A 17,729-nucleotide genomic window follows, 5' to 3' on the forward strand; every position below is an offset into this window, starting at 1 on the left:
GAGGTCTTTAAACAGAGGCTGGATGGCCATCTGTCAAAGGGCATGCTTTGATTGGGAGTTCCTGCATGGCACAATGGGGTCGGACTGGATGATCCTTGTAGTCTCCCCCAACTCTATAATTCTATGATTCTTCCCTTTCTCTATGCTCAGTTCTTCCATTTCCCCCAGTCCTTTCCGCGAGTGGCCAGAGGGGGCGCCGTTTGTTTACTTTCGCTAGGAGGAGCCTGAGGGAGGGAAGCGGGGAGGGAACAGTTTCCGCGCGAAAGAAGAAGCTCTCTCTCCTCCCATCGCCCCCAGCGCTGTCCTCGTGGCTGGAGAGAAGGGAGGAACTGGGAAGAAGGGAGGAGGACAGGATGCCTGTGGAGGAGGAGGAGGAGAGCGGCATTGAGGCCGGTGAGGGAGCAAAGAACTGCCAGCAACACTTTCTAAGAAGCTATAGGAGAGCAATGGAGGTTTGGGGGGGGGGGGGGTCCAAGGCTGCATCCGCACTGGAGAGATAACCCGGTTTGGTCCCGCTTTAACTCTTTCTGTGGCTCTTTGCTATGGAATTCTGGGAGTTGGAGTTTGTTGTGGGGCCCAGAGCGGAGCGGAGCTCCGCTCTGGGCCCCGCAACAAACTCCAACTCCCAGAATTCCATAGCAAAGAGCCAGATAGAGTCAAAGCACTGCCAAACCGGGTTATTCCTCCAGTGCGGATGCAGCCTTGGAAACCCCCCCCCCAAAAAAAAAAAACCTCCATGGGTGCCTCCATTTTGCCCAGCCCTTCTCCTTCTCCTTGTGTTCAGCTCATGGCCTCCCTTTTGTCTCTCCTCAGGGCTCCAGGGGTCCGAAATGGCGGAGGGAAGCCAGGAGGAGACGGCGGTGATCACGGCGGAGATGCTGGAGGAGGAGGAGCAGCTGGAGGCCGAAGGGAGAGAGCAGGAGAGGCAGATCATGGAGGAGGTGGGCTGCAGGGCAGGGCAGGGGGCCTCTGCTAGGATTCAGAGGTGCTTCATGCTCATCAGTGGCTTATAAACAGAGAGAAGGGTCATGGGGTTCCAGTGTCTGAGGAGGGCCTCTCTGAGGGCTTTTCTCTTTGGAGGTGGTATTATTATTATTATTATTATTATTATGATATTTATTTGTTTGTACCCATCTCTTTTCCCAGGAACTGAGGCGCAACGCAGCTCACAGTATTAAAACAATTGTGTTTTAATCCCTCCACAATTGCAGCTTTGGTTATTCATGGGTTTTGGTAATGTGTTCTCTCTAGGAATATCTAGGTCCTCCAGCGAAACTCTATGGTCAACTTTAACCAGAGGCCACACTGAAGGACCTAGAGGTTCCTAGAGAGAACGCTCTACTCGGCATTTGTAGCTCCTCCAGCGAAACTCTATGGTCAATGGTCTGGCAGATGTTGACCACAGAGTTGCATTGTAGGACCTAGAGATTCCTAGAGAGGTGTTTTTTCCACTTTCGCAGGGGTCCTGTGCCCCAAACCCCAGTAAATGTGGATGGACAAGTGTATTATTATTATTATTATATTTATTTATATATTTGTACCCCTCTCCTTCCTCACAACTGGGATCCAAAGCAGCTCAGAATATTAAAATAACAGTACAGTTAAAAACATACAAAAAAAGTACATTAAAACATAATTAAATTGTTACAATATTAAAATGAATTGCTAGTAAGAGAATAAAATCGTTTAAAAAGTTATTATTATTATTATTATGTTTATATCCACTCCTTTCCCCAAAACTGGGGCTAAGGGCAACTTACAATATTAAAAAACAACAAGAGTACAATTGAAAGCATACCAAAATGGTACGTTAAAATAGAATTAAATTATTACAATATTAAAACAAATTGGACATTAAATTATCAAATACAATCAGCCCTCCTTATCTATGGATTTTTTATCCATGAATTCAAGTATCCACAGCTTGAAAATACTTTAAAAAAATACAAATTCCCATAGGCAAACCCTGATTGTCCTTTTATATAAGGGATACCATTTTACTGTGCCATTATATTTAATAAGACTTGAACCTTTGCAGATTTCGGTATCCATTGGTGTTGGGGGGGGGGGGGGCTGGAGCCAAACCACAGGGGATGCCAAGGGCCCACTGTAACACTTTTAAAAGATTTAAAAATGCTTAGAAGACATTATAACAACTCAAGACGGTCCTTTAAAAACCTTCTGTTTTATGTATCTGAATAGGAAAATCTTAGCCTGTCTCCAGAAGGACAACAAAGAGGGGGGCCATTCTGGTCTCAGAGCCCAGGCCAGTTCATACAGGGAGATATGGGTGTTTATCACATGGTTTTTGGAGCTCAGATCTGGGGTGACTCCTGGTTCAGCTATGCAAATTCACGTCGTAACGTGACTGTTTTATCACACCTGGTTGCCCTTCTGTTGCCCTTCCGAATCGAGGGGGAATCAAATCCAAGGCAAGTCACGTGATGAGGATTCATGCAAAGTGGAGTGAGTGCAAATTATATTACCACACCGGTGCATGCCATGTGGATTCAACGATTCAAATTGGGACCCTTGCACATGCTCAGTGGGGCTCTGGATGCTGTCCTCCTTCCCTGCCCCCTCCTTAGCTGTCATCTTTCATTGGGCTGAAGGAGCAGTCAGGGGGTGATGGGATAGATTGCAGGGGGTCACGGGACTGGATCGTGATGAAGGAGCAGGCATGGGATGGTGGGATAGGTCTCAGGTGGCAGAGAGGACAAGATGGCATGAAGGAGCAGGAGGGGGGTGAAGGAGCAGGACGCATGGGGCCAAGGGGGCCACATTGGAGTGATCTTCTGATTTGAAGTGAAATCGAAGTGAGCTTGAAAGCGAATTCTGTGAATTCACTTTTTTCTGATTTCACCAAAATGAGGGGTCACTTTGGCATCACTGCGGAAGCGCCACTGAAGGAGCACCCATAGAAAGGAATCTCGTCAGATAACACATTCACGTTATGACATGAATCTGCATGGTTGGACCCGCAGTCACCCCGGATCTGAGCTGCAAAAAGCTCCCAAAAGCTCAGTGTGATAAACACCATGGTCTGCCAAATAGCCTGGACCTGAGCCACGTGGGGCTAGATAGCTAGAAAGCATACATCTTGCCTGGCATTGAAAGCCACCACTGACATTGTGATTCTGATCCAGCTGAAAACAAGTGATTTCTGTGTTTTCCCTTTAACTTGCGAATTGAAAGACCTTCTACAAACAGTGATGTGAGAATATTACAACTTGTTGCTGTTTTACTCTCACATGATCAAGAGTTGTGCTGGATCAGATGCTGGGCCTGTCTAGTCCATCATCCCCTTTCTCAGGAGTACACGAGATGGCTGTCAGAAGGCAACAGTTACAATATGAGGGCAGTAGGTCTAACAAAGCTGTGCCGTAGATATTCCTTGCTGGGTGGAGGTAAGGAGGTGTTAAGCATTTACACGTGTGGTTTTAAATGGTGAGCTTAAAAGTTTTAATTGTTAAATGATAGTGTTTTCAACTCTAGAGACAATTGGAAATAATAGGAATTTTCTTTTCAACAGATGGAAGTTGTTCAGTGGTCATTGGCTAGATTATACCAGTGGCTTTGAACAAGGTCCTTTCCATTTGTGATTGTGGTTTGTCTGCTTTGCACAGGCTGATGTATGAACTCTTACTTCCTTGCTTGCTTTTGACCCCACTCTGCCAGCTACAAAACCTTTTCTTATCATTTACCTTGGACTGAATGAGAATCATACTGTTTTTGCCTCAGCCTTTATGGTAGCAGTTCATGTAACAAATGTCAGGTGCTTCAGCCAGGCTGACCAGGGAAAATTCCCAACCCTTCATCACTTAGAATCATAGAATAATAGAGTTGGAAGAGACTGCAAGGGCCATCCAGTCCAACCCCCTGCCATGCAGAAAATCCAAATCAAAGCATCCCCAACAGATGGCCATCCAGCCTCTATTTGAAGACCTCCAAGGAGGGAGACTCCACTACACTCCGAGGGAGTGTGTTCCACTGTCGAACAGCCCTTGCTGGCAGGAAGTTCTTCCTAATGTTGAGGTGGAATATCTTTTCCTGTAGCTTGCATTCATTGTTCTGGGTCCTGTTCTCTGGAGCAGCAGAAAACAAGCTTGCTCCCTCCTCAATATGACATCCCTTCAAATATTTAAACAGGGCTATCATATCACCTCTTAACCTTCTCTTCTCCAGGCTAAACATCCCCAGCTCCCTAAGTCGTTCCTTGTAGGGCATGGCTTCCTGACCCTTCACTATTGTAGTCGCTCTCCTTTGGACACACTCCAGTTTCTCAATGTCCTTTTTAAATTGTGGTGCCCAGAACTGGACACAATATTCCAGGTGGGGCCTGACCAGAGCAGAATATAGTGGCACTATTCCCTTGATCTAGACACTATACTTTTATTGATGCAGTCAAAAATTGCATTGGCCTTTTTAGCTGCTGCGTCGCACTGTTGACTCATGTTCAACTTGTGGTCTACTTGGACTCCCAGATCCCTTTCACATGTAGTTTCATTCAGCCAGGTGTCGCCCATCCTATATCTGTGCATTTCGTTTTTCCACCCTAAGTGCAGTAACTTACATTCCTCTGTGTTGAATTTCATTTTGTTAGCTTTGGCCCAGCTTTCTAGTCTATTCAGGTCATCTTGAATTTAGATCCTGACCTCTGGGATATTAGCTATTCCCCCTAGTTTGGTGTCATCTGCAAATTTGATAAGTATGCCCCCAACTTGATGATGCACGATGAGGCAGAAAGGGTGTGTCGCTGTAGCCCAAATTAGGGCCCGTTATAGACGGGCGTAAAATACATCCTAGGGACGTACTAGGGTTAGGGAAAGTGCGTGCCTTACGCACGCACCTAACCCTAGTACGTCCCCAGGACGTACAAAATGGCGGCGCCCTATACACATAGGGGCTGCCGTTACGATGTCAAGAACGTGCCGCCTCCAAACGGGCTGGTGTGGACTTTGCACCGCGCGAGGGTGCACAGAGCGCCCTTTCCACGGCGCTAGAAGGAGCTCCGAAACGGAGCTCCTTCTGCGATTTGCGTTGCTGGTGCAGCCTTTAGATGGCTGTGCCAGCAACGCAAGGCGCAAGGGAGAAAGGGGCCAAGCGGCCCCTTTCTCCTCCTCTCCACCGCCATCGGGTGTCCTTGGGGCATGAAGCCCCAAGGACACCCCTTTCCAGGCTGCGGGGAAGCGGCCTGGAAAGCGGCGGATTGGGGCCTCGGAGGCTGCCGCTCTGGCAGCTGAGGCCCCGATCTGGTGAGGAAAGGAGCGCCTACAGGCTGCCCCAAAGGGGCGGTCTGTAACGCGCCAAGGTTTCCTGTCAGTGAGGACTAATCTCGAGTAGGCAAACTAGAACACTGAGCTCAGAGAAATTAGCTTAGTTTCTGTACCTGGAAGCCTATCAAGTAAAGAATGTAGATGCCATGCTGACAGAAACAATCCACCTGCCAGATGTGAGAATCTTCCTTTCCCCCTTCCTCATCCTGTTATTTCAGTCTAGTGGTGAGGCTGAGATTTAAGAAACGGTATTTACTAAGAAACAAAAGTGTGTAAAAAAGAGAATCGTGCTAAGAAGCGTAATATTCTGACTTTTAATATACTGTACCTTGTGGTTTCATACAAATGATCTTGAATGTTGAGAACTGCAACTCTTATGCCATTTTCCTCATTAAATGTTCCTTGAACAACTTCACACTATATAATTCTAGTGTTATGATTCCACTTTAAGTGTCTTGGGAACTGTCATGCCCTGTTTTCAGAACATTCACATGGACTCTGACTCAGAGACTGAAGCAGTGGACCTGCTAGGACCTGCTGCTGAACCAGAGCAAGAGGAGGTTTCAGAGCCACAACTCTCACAGACTAGAGCACAGTACCAGCTCTGGCAGAGTCCTGCCCATTCATATATAGTAGACCACTTACCTCTACCTACCTTCGCAAAGTGGAGACAACAAAGGGAAGACTTGAAGAGGTCTCAGAGGATTTATAGGAAACAGCAGCTGCATTGAGCTGCTGATCTATAAATTCCTAGCCCAGCCCTCCAGGAGTTGTTGGAGATTATGTGATGTACCTGGCTTCCCTTTGTTTTACTGAACTGTGTTTGTTGACTCTGGATGCCATGTGCCTACCCTGGACTGTATTTGTTGACAGGGTGCCACTTACCTGACTTGGACATTGCTGAACCCTGTCTGGGACTTAAGGCTTATACAGTTGGCACTTCTTGTCTTCTTCTTATCTTGTTAAGACTTAAACAGTTGGCTTGGCACCTGCAGATCGTAGCATTGGTGAATAGCCCTGCCCATTTCTCCTCAATGGTAGCACATGCATGCAGATTCTCCACACTTTTTCTAACCCTGATCTGAATCCTCAGAAGGCTGCTATCAATAAAGGTTTTTTTTCCCCTTTGGGAGACTGGGTTTCTCTGGTGGATGCTGTAGTCACTGCTGTAACTGAGGATATGTTTTTAAAATTTGGAGGATAAAAGGAATGAGTTTCTCCTATATATTCCAAGTACTGATTCAGATCTTTGAAGCTATTAATGGTTTTGAGATTAGGATGTGTGAAAAACCCATTCTCTTTTATCTGTCTACCTGACCTGTGTCAAAGGTTCTGCTTTGAACACTTCTACTCAGAGATTGTTGTGAACAAAAGGGTATTCTTGGTGGTAGCATCCCAGCTCTGGAACATTGTCCCCAAAGGGCTTTTACTTGTTGCTATGTTATTAATCTTTTTGGCACAAGGTGAATATGTAAAGTTCCTCAGAATGTGTAATTGTAGCTTTAATAGCCTGATGAGAAATTACACATTTCCTCTGGTTGCTTGTGGAAGGTCATAATAGCTGAATGGTTTAAATTTAATACCACTTTAACTTTGCAGTGAATAGATTTTTTTTTAAAAAATATATGAATGTAGTATCAATATCGAGATGCTGCTGAAATGACTAAGTGGTTGCTTCTCGTTTGTCTCATTAGGCTCGCATGTCCTGGGATAGAGACTCAAGTGAAATGCGCTACAAGAGGCTTCAACACTTGCTTGAAAAAAGTAACATCTACTCAAAATTCTTGCTGACCAAAATGGAACAGCAGCAACTGGAGGTAAGTGGAAAAATTAAAGAAAATTTAGAAATGTAATATTTTTGCAACTGTTTAAGCCATGAATAAAAAAGGGGAGGGTTGGAGGGGTTACTAGAAATCTTGGAGAAAATGGGGGGAAATGACATTAGCACCCTATATATATGGAAAATTAATTTGTTATTTTAGGAACATATAATATTGTACATATAATTTGAATTGGCTTAAAATTATTGTGTTTGGCTAGTAAAAATACAATTTATTCAGATAATTACAATTTGAATTTATTTTAAAAAACATTTGTATGAATGTATGGGCAGTCAAAAACACTAAAAACAGGAGAAACATTAATAATTAGTTAAAACAAAGACAATTTTGTTTTCAAGTCCATAGCGCTAAAGCACTCATTAAAAAAAAAGAACAGAGAAAAGCAAGCAAGACTAGGAATTCATTTTGGGGCCATCACATCTATAAATAAGTCACAGAAGTTAGATTTGCAAATTTGATACCTACCTGTTTCAAATAGCATTCCCCGATTAAGTCCCTATAGGCCCCCCCGCCGCACAGGCCGCACAGGCAATGGATGGCTAACCTGGGGGCTTCTGCTTTTGTTTTGTTTTTGTTTTGTTTTGATTTGTCTATTGTGTGTTTATGTAATTTTTGATATGGTTTTAACTTGAATATTGTATATTTTAACTGCTGTAAACCGCCCTGATCTTACGGAAGGGCGGTATACAAATAAAATGTTTATTATTTATTTATTATTAGCATTCCTAAGGAGCTTTATATATTGTTTTCATAAATTTGTTATAATTATTCATTATGTTTGAAAAATGTTAATGTTGGATAGTCTGTTGTGAATTCTAATATATTCTTTGAAGTCATAACAGAACTTCAAAGCAAAGTACAATAGTTGCAGATGAGTCCACTTAAGTGACAGTGTGCCACAAATTGTTGTTATTTAGCTATCCATATCTGCCAATATTAGTTGCCTATGCTTCTATAAATAAGATTTCTCTACTTATTCTTGGGGTGTTTTTACTACAAGAAAATAATATAGCAGTCAACTGTGTTTAATTTCTTCTTGCCTCACCGAGGAAAGGTTGTATGTCTTTCTCCTCTGTTTTCTATGGCCTTATTTCTTCAGTTTAAATCTCCCTTTTTTTTCTTTCTCAATCCTATACAGTGGGTCCTTGGTATCCACTGGGATTTGGTTTCAGGACCAAGATCTGTGGATGCTCACATCTCCTTATATTACAGTGGCAGAATTCAAAGATGTAGCCTAAGTCACATTGCTAGTCCCAACTGAAGTGCTCTCACTAACTTGATTAGAACTTCATACATCAATATTTATATCAGTTTCATGGACTCAAAGAATTATCTCAAGTTGGAACATAAATTATCTCTACGTCTGAACATAAAACATGGTTAAATCAGTATTTGGAGGTGTTTTCTGAACAAAACTGAAAACAACTATTGCATACTTTCAGTTGACTCAAAGTTTATACTGTGCACTTAAGCCTCTCTGTGCCATACTTTTTCTCCCAATTTTATGTGGTTAACAGCAGTTGTTTTACAGAAATGTGTGTTTTTCTTTTTGTAAAGGAGCAACGAAAGAAAGAAAAACTAGAAAAAAAGAAAGAGATTCTAAATACTTCAAAGGTAAAAACAAATCTTGAAGACTAGATAAAAGGGGGGGGGGGGTGAGCTTCACACATGGCCAGATTGTTGACTTTCTTTAAATATTTGATACCTGAGTTGTGTTTAGTGTAGTTGGGATTAAAATCCCCATCAATGAACAAATACTATGTTGACATTTTTAAAAAGTCTGAATTCTTTTCTCATCATCCCTGAGTATTTGAGTATGGAAGATCCCTGACCATTTAAGACATTTACATATGGAATAGTAGCAGAGTTGTTTATTGGTTTGTTTGTTTATGGCTGCCTACACTGTCTCAGAATAGGCCTTTAAGTAGGCCCAAGCCTGTGTTCTCAGCTTCTACCAACATCATTCTAGTCACAGGCTCGCTCATTTCATGGTATTTATTTATTTATTTATTTATTTATACATACATACCCCGCTCTTCAGCCAAGGCTATCAGAAGGGCTTACAGTTTGTTAATTAGACATTTCCCTGCCCTCAGGCTTACAATCTAAAAAAGACAAGACACAAAAGGAGAAGGGAATGACAGTAGGGAAGGGGGAAAGTCCGGCAGATCAACTCTTCCTCGGAAGCCTGTTGGAGCTGGCCTCTCCTTCAAGATGGTGGGTAGAGGGAAGGCTTTTCTTCTTCCAGGCTGGCCTGCCTTCCTCTCCCTCAAGATGGTGGATAGAAGGAGAGCTTTTCTTCTTCCAGGCAGGCCTGTTGGAGCTGGCCTGCCTTCCTCTCCCTCAAGATGGTGGATAGAAGATCCCTGGAATAGATCCCTGGAATACATGATAGCTGGTTGGAGTCCACTCCACAAGAAGGTTCAGCCCCCAGCTATTTCTCTGTTCCAGAGATCAAGGAGAGCCACAGCAAAATTACTTGCCAAGGTGACAGGAAAATCTCCAGGTGTTATCAAGAAATTTGGATCTAGCAGCCTGTTGGGGTGCATCATTTTAATTGGTCCTTCATCCCTGCAAAGGCTCTGAGTTTCAGAAAGCTTAACTCACATCATGATTACTGAGTAATGGAAAGTTTCTCTACTCTCAAAATCACCCTTATCTTGTCTAGCACAGAAAACAAGTTTTTTGTGTTTTTTTCGGGCTGTGTGGCCATGTTCTAGAAGAGTTTATTCCTGACATTTCGCCTGCATTTATGGCTCACATCTTCAGAAAAAACAAGTTTTGTTTGTATTAGTGGGACCAAGCACCACTTGGTACAAAACCACGGTTATCATGAGGGGCATGAAGTCCTGAGTCACTCCTGACAAGGCAGTTTCAGCATGGATGTTGAACTCCCCCAGCACAACAAGCCAAAAATATGCAAGCACTAGTCACGTTAGATGAGGATGGGAGAGTGTGGAGTTGAGTGATACAAAAAAAGTATTCCTATTGTTTCCTGCTCAGTCACTTTTTAATACATTAAAATCCAGCAAACCACAGGTTAGGACACCCGGTAACAAGATGGAGTCACAATAGATTTATTTCTTGCACTTACACCCCACTTTTCTCCCCAAATAGGATCCAAGGTGGTGAGGTCACTGCAACTCTTGTTCTCAAATGTTTTGGTAGCTGCTCTAAAGAGAAACCTGATACAAAAAATGCAGAGCTCAACACAGCCAAGTCTCTAGGATACAAACTGCATGCACATCAAGTCCTGGATAGCTCTTATATCTCCATTTACTGAACATGCATTTACCAACTTTTTTCACCCAGGGGACTACCACCCATACTATCCAAGCTAGTGGCACAACTTGAGGAAAACACAAGTAGTCCTCCCCGCCTCATATTTCCCTCACTGTTGTATAACTGCAGTGGACACTACTGCTGGGGTTCTACTGTCTCCCCTCTTCAAAATGTGTCCTTCTTGGTAGGCTAGTATATTAACAGATAGAAAGAGCATGTTTGTATTTTGGAATTTTGTGTTAAATGCAGGCAAGCCTCTCCTCTTTCAGTTAGGGGACAGGGCCTCACATCCTCCAAAATATCTCCCCTCCAAAGGGTTTAACCCCTTTGATGTCACCCCTTTGATGCTAACCTGGCTCCATAAAGATGCAGTCCTTATTTCTCAGCCCAAGCAGATGATGCCAATAGACATGGACTGATAGTTCTTTTGACTGGTGGTATAGGAGTCCCTATGTTGTAGGAGTCTCAGGGCTAAAGCACAGTGGTAGCAGGTAGCTAAAGCACAGAGTGGTAGCAGGTACTGCAGCTACACCTGGTTGTTGCTCTTTTTATCGCCTAGTTGTTTCTTGGGTCCTCTTCTATCTCTCCACAGAGGTGCTATATAGCGATAAGCCCTGAAAAAAATCCAGCCTTTACTTCCCAGCCTACACAGATGAGCATTGCTTTTTTTATTTATGGTCAGAGGGAGGCTTCAAAAGCTATTTCATCTTTGGAGAGATAGGTCAACCTATCTTTGGGATATGGACTAGTGCTATGATAATCTTGGTGTAGGACTTTGCTAGAAGACAAAGGTGCGTTACAGACGACCTAAAAGCGGCGGTCTGCCGGCACTGCTGGTTGCTCTGCGAGGGAGCCGCAGCAGCCAAACGTCACGTGCTACGGGTGAGGCCGGTGTGGACACTAGGTCCCCGGCCAACTCCTAGCACGTGATGGGGGCACCTCAAGAGCCTGTCTGTAACGGGCCAGAGAGTGGGGTCTTGGAGTTGTAATGGTGTTGGGTCTTGTTCTGCCAGCAGCTTTCAAAACTATTGATCATGGTATCTTTCTGGAAGCTGATACTACTGGGCTTTGCTGTGCTCCTAGATTTTCAGATAGTAGCTGTGTCCTGGACTCTTTTTTATCAGTTTGGCTAATATGCTATCTATATATAATTCTAAAAGATCAAGAACAAACTCTCCTCATTCATGCATTGGTGACTTCCGGATTAGATGACCATCCTCTCTATATGTGGCTCCCTTTTGAAGAAAATCTTGAAACTGCAGTTAGTGTAGAAACTGATAACCTGCTTCTTGGTAGTTGTGGTTTGATACTGCAGTTCTGAAGTACGTACATAAACTACCAATTTATTTCTGGGTTGATTCAAACTCATTTTTTATAACCCAAGCTTGGTCTGGTAATTTAAAATGAGCCTGTATCCTATCCCTAGCATTTCAGATTTTCTCATTTATGTTGCATGAAAGAACTTCAACTAGGAGCCTTGAAGGTGCAGTGGTTAAGTGCCAGTACTGCAGCCAGTATTGCAACCACATGGTTGTGAGTTCGATCTCAGGGCTCCAAGGTTGGCTCAGCCTTGCATTCTTCTGTAGGTTGCTAAAATGAGTACGCAGCTTGTTGGGAGCAATTAGCCTACATATTGTAAACTGCTTAGAGACTACTGAGTTCTGCATCAAGTGGTATAGAAATGTAAATGCTATTACTATTGCTAAGATATTGTTCCAATTATTTTGTTTTTATAGAATGAAAAACTAAGTGGTGAGAGAGAAGGTAAATCAGGTAAGTCTTATGAAACTCTAAAAACAACGGAAGTTTTCTGTTTTTATCTGGTAAATTCAGATGCTGAAACCTATGTAATATTTTTTTTACAGCTGCAAAAAAGAGAGCCAGAGAAGACAGAACATACAATATCTCTGATGTCATGTCAAAAGAGGTAAATTGCTAGGCTACAGATCCACTCCTCTTGGGCAGCAACAGTTTCAAAGCTGTTGAGAGCTTCATGGCCAAGTAGGAATTTAATCTCAGCTGATTATGGTGTACATTTAAGTGCATCATTTCAGCTCTGAATATTCAGATGAGATGATATGTTTACAGATCTTATTATTTTAGTCAAATGTACTGTGACTGGTATATTCTGAGCTGTTATATTCCTCTTAATGGATATTGTTTGTTCTTAAAATCCGGTATTACTAAGGATACCCTTGGGTCCAAAAGTGATGCTTATATCTGGAGGAGTCTAAAAAAGTCCTGTTTCCCCTCTTCTCAGGGGTATGCATGTCCATTCCAGTAGAGGGAAGTGCATAATTGGAAATACACCTCAGTATTTCTTTCCAGACTTCTGTTTGTATTGGAACTTATTCAGAGCATGAACAATTTGAATTAAACAAAGAATGCTTAATGAAGATATTGACATTTTTAATGGATATCTTCCTGTAGAAGGAAGACCCTGGAGAAAGTGGCTCCTCCAAATGAGTTTTTGGGGCTATATGTATTTCTAACATTCTTATCTCCTATAAAAATGAATTGGGGGATTCTCAGTTCTCATTCTGCCTTCACAAGCCTTCACATGGGCCAGATTTTGGCTGACTGAAGCAAAATGAACATACTGGATCAAGCAATGTTTTTCTAAAAGGTTATTATTTGTAGTAAACAAATATGTGTAAAATGTTGGATAAAGTCTGATGTTACGCAGCTATATTTACTGAATACGCACAAGCAAGCTGCTGACAAGTACAGATTTCACCTTGTGTACATGTCAGAGTTTCTTTGTCCTGAGGAGGGCAGTGAAAACAGTGATGGTCCTGAAAACTAAATCCTGTAAGAAAGGGTTGAAAAAATAAGATATATTTAGCCTGGAGATAGACAATGGAGGCAATATGGTAGTCTTCAAATAACTGAAGGGCTATCATGTAGATGTATAAGTACTTGAACATTAGGTGGAAAGCCTACCTAACAGTGTGACCTGTTTTGCAGGGAAGTACACTGACTTGGAATATCTTTGGTAAAAGGTTTTCAAAAGAGCCATCTGCCAGCAATGTTTTAGCAGTAAATCTGCTGTATTGGTAATGGATTGGAGTAAATGACCCTTGAAGTCTCTTCCAATTCTGGTTCCATGATTTTCATGGCATTTCAGAAAGTTGCATCCACGGCAAACATCTTATAAATTCAAAGATATACATTAAAGTTAATTAGCAAATGATAAAACTCCAGTCATTTTGGAATATTCCCGTTTTCACTGTTATTGTCAAATACTCTACAGTTCCTCATCAGTACTAGTGATATAATTGCAGTGGTACTCAAACATTTTACCCTTTGGACATCACATTACGTCTATGTGCAGACATCACGTACACACTACTCAACACATTATATGAAAAAAAAAATTTGTTTATTCAAAATACATATTTTCATTTGCACATGCATGTGGATTCATATTTTAACATTTTATAAGGAAATAATATTTAGATTTTTATTTAAGTAAATTAAATATTCAACTCAACACATGCGTAAATTTTACACATAGAAAAAAAGTTGAGGATTCCCATATCGGAAAGGCTGTAACATGTGGAAGGTTTAGATGATATCTTCCTGAAACAAATGACCAAATATTTTAAAAGGAAAAATATAGTAACGATGGGACACTTCAACCACCATGATATTTGTTGGAAGTCAAATTTGGGAACAAATGTAAGGTACAATAAATCAAATTTTGTTTTACAAAAGGTGGAGGAAACAACAGAGGGATCAGCTGTTTTGGATTTGATCTTAACCAACAGAGATGAAGTGGTCAATAGTGTAGAATTAGTGGGCCCCTTAGTCTTCTCCCAAAAAAAAAACTGCGGTGAAAGTAGAACACATGATCATACAGTAAGGTGACTGCAGCCCAGTACAGGTAGAGGGTGACCTTGTCTTTTTGAATATTTTTTTGTAGGGATGTTTTAAAAGATTTTAAAAAGACATGTATAAGAAATGGTAGAGGGGAGAATTCACAAAAGCAGAGGAAAACAAATAGCTTGTCAGGGGGAAGTCAGATAAGTTAAAGCTCAGGATGAGCTCAGGCTTGATCAAGAAGTCAGAATTTTAAACAAGATTTATTTGACTATTTGTAAATTAAGAGGGAGGATGAAGAATTGATAAGGCTACTACGTACAGAAGATGGTAAAATGGTAATAGGACAGAGAGCAGGACAAACAGTTCAGTACTTTCTTTGATTCAGTCTTTTCCCAAAAGGAAAACTGTGCTCTGGTGAAAGTAAGAACACATGATCATACAGTAAGAGGACTGCAGCCCAGTACAGGCAGAGAGGAAGTAAATTAATACCTAGCAACTGTAAATAAATTCAAGTCTCCAACATTGCATAAATTGTATCCAAGAGTGCTAAAGGAACTTGCATATTTAATCTCAGAGCCAGAGTCAATCCTCTTTGAGAATTCTTGGAGGACAGCAGCAGACAAAGAAGCCAAATGTTGTCCCACTCTTCAAAATGGGCACAAAAGAGGGCCTAAGGAAGTAACAACCAATCCATCTATGCACACTTAGAAGGAATTCTTAGATTACTAAGAGCCACCATAGGTTTCTCAGAAACAAGTCATGCCAAACTAATCTTATCTGTTTTTAGTTTTTTGTGGGTTTTTCGGGCTATGTGGCCATGTTGTAGCAGAGTTCCTTTCTGACGTTTCGCCAGCATCTGTGGCTGGCATCTTCAGAGAATGCTTTGCCTGGAAAAATTGGTTGTATATATACTGTGTGAGCCTGGGAATGCAGGAGTGATTTTCATGTGTATTGTTCTGTGTTGATGGCTGGCCTCAGCCTGGGAGACTAATGCGAACGAGGATTAATGTCTGCTGATTGGTGATCAGTTATCTGCTGGGAAAACCCCTGACTGAATGGTTTCCTATTTGCATTTGCTGAGTCCTTATTTTGCTATTCTTCAGGACTGGTAGCCAAATTTTGTTCACTTTCAAAATACTGTTTGAAAACACTGAAGTTCTGGACCATGCCAACCACTACCATGTCAGGATGCACAGGGAAGCCATTGAGATCCACAAACATCTGGATAATTTCAACCAGAAAGAAGAAACCCTTAAAGTGAACAAAATTTGGCTACCAGCCATATTTTTTGTGTGTTTTAGTAACTTAATATACTAGTATTCCCATGGAGGTAGATAGTTTAAATTGGTCCTATCCTGCTCATCCTGCTTAACATACTTGTATAGTGTCTGAACTGTATTCTTCATTATGTTAACAGGCAATTTAATATATTTGCTCCTTCTGTTAGCTTGTTGAGATACTTTTGTTTAAGCTTGTGAAATTTAATGTTGCTCAGTATCTTTAAAGTTCTAAACAGAACATTTCATTTTTCATGTTTTTTTCTTTTGTAGGAGATTTTATCAGCAGCCAAAAAAAGTAAAATTGAAGAGGATAAGGTATAGCAGCTTTGCTTCAATCCTGTTTGTAAATATTACTTGCCTGGGAAACATACATTTAAGACCATGGCATGCTGTTCTTGCATTTAATTCTCCATAACAGTCTTATTTCTGTTTCTATAATTTCCTTGAACTATTGTGAAGGTTTATTTTACATATTTTTAGTAATTTTTAAGTATACTTACACTGGGAAAAGGACGTGTGGCATCTGCCAAGAAAACTTGAGAACTTTGCTAGGTTCTGACTACAGTTGTGCATGTATTAGTTCACAGATGAGCACTCAAAGCACTAGGGTCACAGGTAAGCAATTTGTCCTTTAATATAAAGTATAACTGTCGCAAGAAATGCATGTTGTTGTTTTGAGTTCAGAACAGCTTTCTCCAGCGCTTTTTTAAAACAAAAATATTGACTTGGTGAGACCTAACTGTTAGTGGTAAAGCAGCTTGTCTTAATGAGTGATAGCATTTAAGTCTTCTCACGTGTGTTTGTGAAATAATTATCTATAAACTTCTTCCTTTAGCTTGAAACCTTTCCCCCAAAACTGTGTGTAGAAGAACTGCAGAGCAACGGGGACTCAAACAGCATTATTAAGGACAGGCTGTCACAGGCAGTGCGTCACAGTGCCAAGCACTTTTTTGACCCAGTACGAAAATTTAATGGACAGCCAGTACCTTTTCAGCAGCCAAAGCTTTTAACTGGAGGAGTAATGAGGTGGTACCAGGTTGAAGGCATGGAATGGCTTAGGGTATGTTTTTTAAGTGTGTATCTTAGTAGTTATGTGTTTTAAAAAATAGATATTGATGGTGCATATGTGTCCATTCACCTGGCTACTGCTTCCAGCTCTTGTTTTTACCAAGTACACATGGCACTTATTTCAAACAGGTATATTTAGATGCATGGTACAAGTATGGTCTAGCTATTTCTGCGTTTTAATACTCTTAAGCTATTTGCATGCCTGCCTCTGAATGATGTAAGTAATGTCGAGACATTATGCAAAATAATGTCTAAAAGAAGTTTAACTGTGGTCTGGTGTGATGCCCGAATCGTGTCTAGATGCAAGGAGGAATTAGATACAAGCAACTGATGGCTTGGTCCATATAAGACATGTCCAGCCTGTTCTGGAGCATGTTACCAGTTACTCTGAAGGACCTGATTCATACCTAGGGGATTTCCTGAACCCAGCAAGCATTCTGGAGACCTATTGGAAGGTGGATCTGGCCTCAGTGATCCATGTTGTGGATCTTGGTTAACTTGATTGATTTCTTGATTAGACAGCTGGCCTTGTAATGTGTTCAGAAACTGCAGCTTGCGCAACGTGTGATAACCAGTTGTCTGTAATGTGGTTTACAAGATCATTTGTAATAATATTGAATGAGAGCCAGTGGTTTGAGCATTAGACTACAACTCTGGAGTCCAGGGTTCGATTTCCAGCTCAGTCTGAATCCCATTGGGTGACATTGGACAGGCCCCATGCTCTTAGCTTCAGGGGAAGGCAAATCTCTGAAACAAACCAGAATAGAGTTGCCATAAGTTGAAAACAACTTGAAGGCACACAGTAACAATAAATATTGGATTTAGGTTTGTTTCTGAGTTCCATGCAGAGTGCTGTCTTTTGACATGTAAAGCCTTAAATGGTGCCAGGATAATTGAAATGCCACCTGCTCTCATTTAAGTCTCGCCAAAGACAGCAATTTTAATCAAAGGCACTGTTTTATATCCCCAGAGAGTATAAGTTAGTTCGCTTGTGACACATTGTTTTATTTTGTTTTAAAGTATAATGTTATTCCAGTTGTGGAGAGAGGCCATATTGGCTCCATCCCTATTGAAGTTTAGATATGCTGTAAAAACTACTCTTTCATCAGGTCTTTGATTGCCTCTGTTGAATTTCCATATTTTAAATACAGTGGTGC

The 17,729-nt window shown here is 41.5% G+C and overlaps 1 protein-coding gene across 3 annotated transcripts in view; it reads left to right on the top strand.

Annotated features, from left to right (window-relative positions):
* The first annotated feature begins 246 nt into the window (after nt 1–246).
* HELLS (helicase, lymphoid specific) overlaps nt 247–17,729 on the top strand; it is a 57,005-nt gene continuing 39,522 nt past the window's right edge. For all 3 annotated transcript variants that reach the window (XM_089510861.1, XM_089510862.1, XM_089510863.1), the window contains exons 1-8: nt 247–393; nt 814–941; nt 6,971–7,093; nt 8,675–8,731; nt 12,136–12,172; nt 12,265–12,326; nt 15,775–15,819; nt 16,340–16,564. In XM_089510861.1, the coding sequence (XP_089366987.1) occupies nt 354–393; nt 814–941; nt 6,971–7,093; nt 8,675–8,731; nt 12,136–12,172; nt 12,265–12,326; nt 15,775–15,819; nt 16,340–16,564 (717 nt within the window). In that variant the 5' untranslated portion in view covers nt 247–353. The remainder of the gene's footprint in view (nt 394–813; nt 942–6,970; nt 7,094–8,674; nt 8,732–12,135; nt 12,173–12,264; nt 12,327–15,774; nt 15,820–16,339; nt 16,565–17,729) is intronic.

The sequence above is a fragment of the Sceloporus occidentalis genome, unplaced genomic scaffold (assembly GCF_023333645.1).
Source record: "Sceloporus occidentalis isolate IW3139 unplaced genomic scaffold, rSceOcc1.0.p SCAF_2, whole genome shotgun sequence".
NCBI lineage: Eukaryota > Metazoa > Chordata > Lepidosauria > Squamata > Phrynosomatidae > Sceloporus > Sceloporus occidentalis.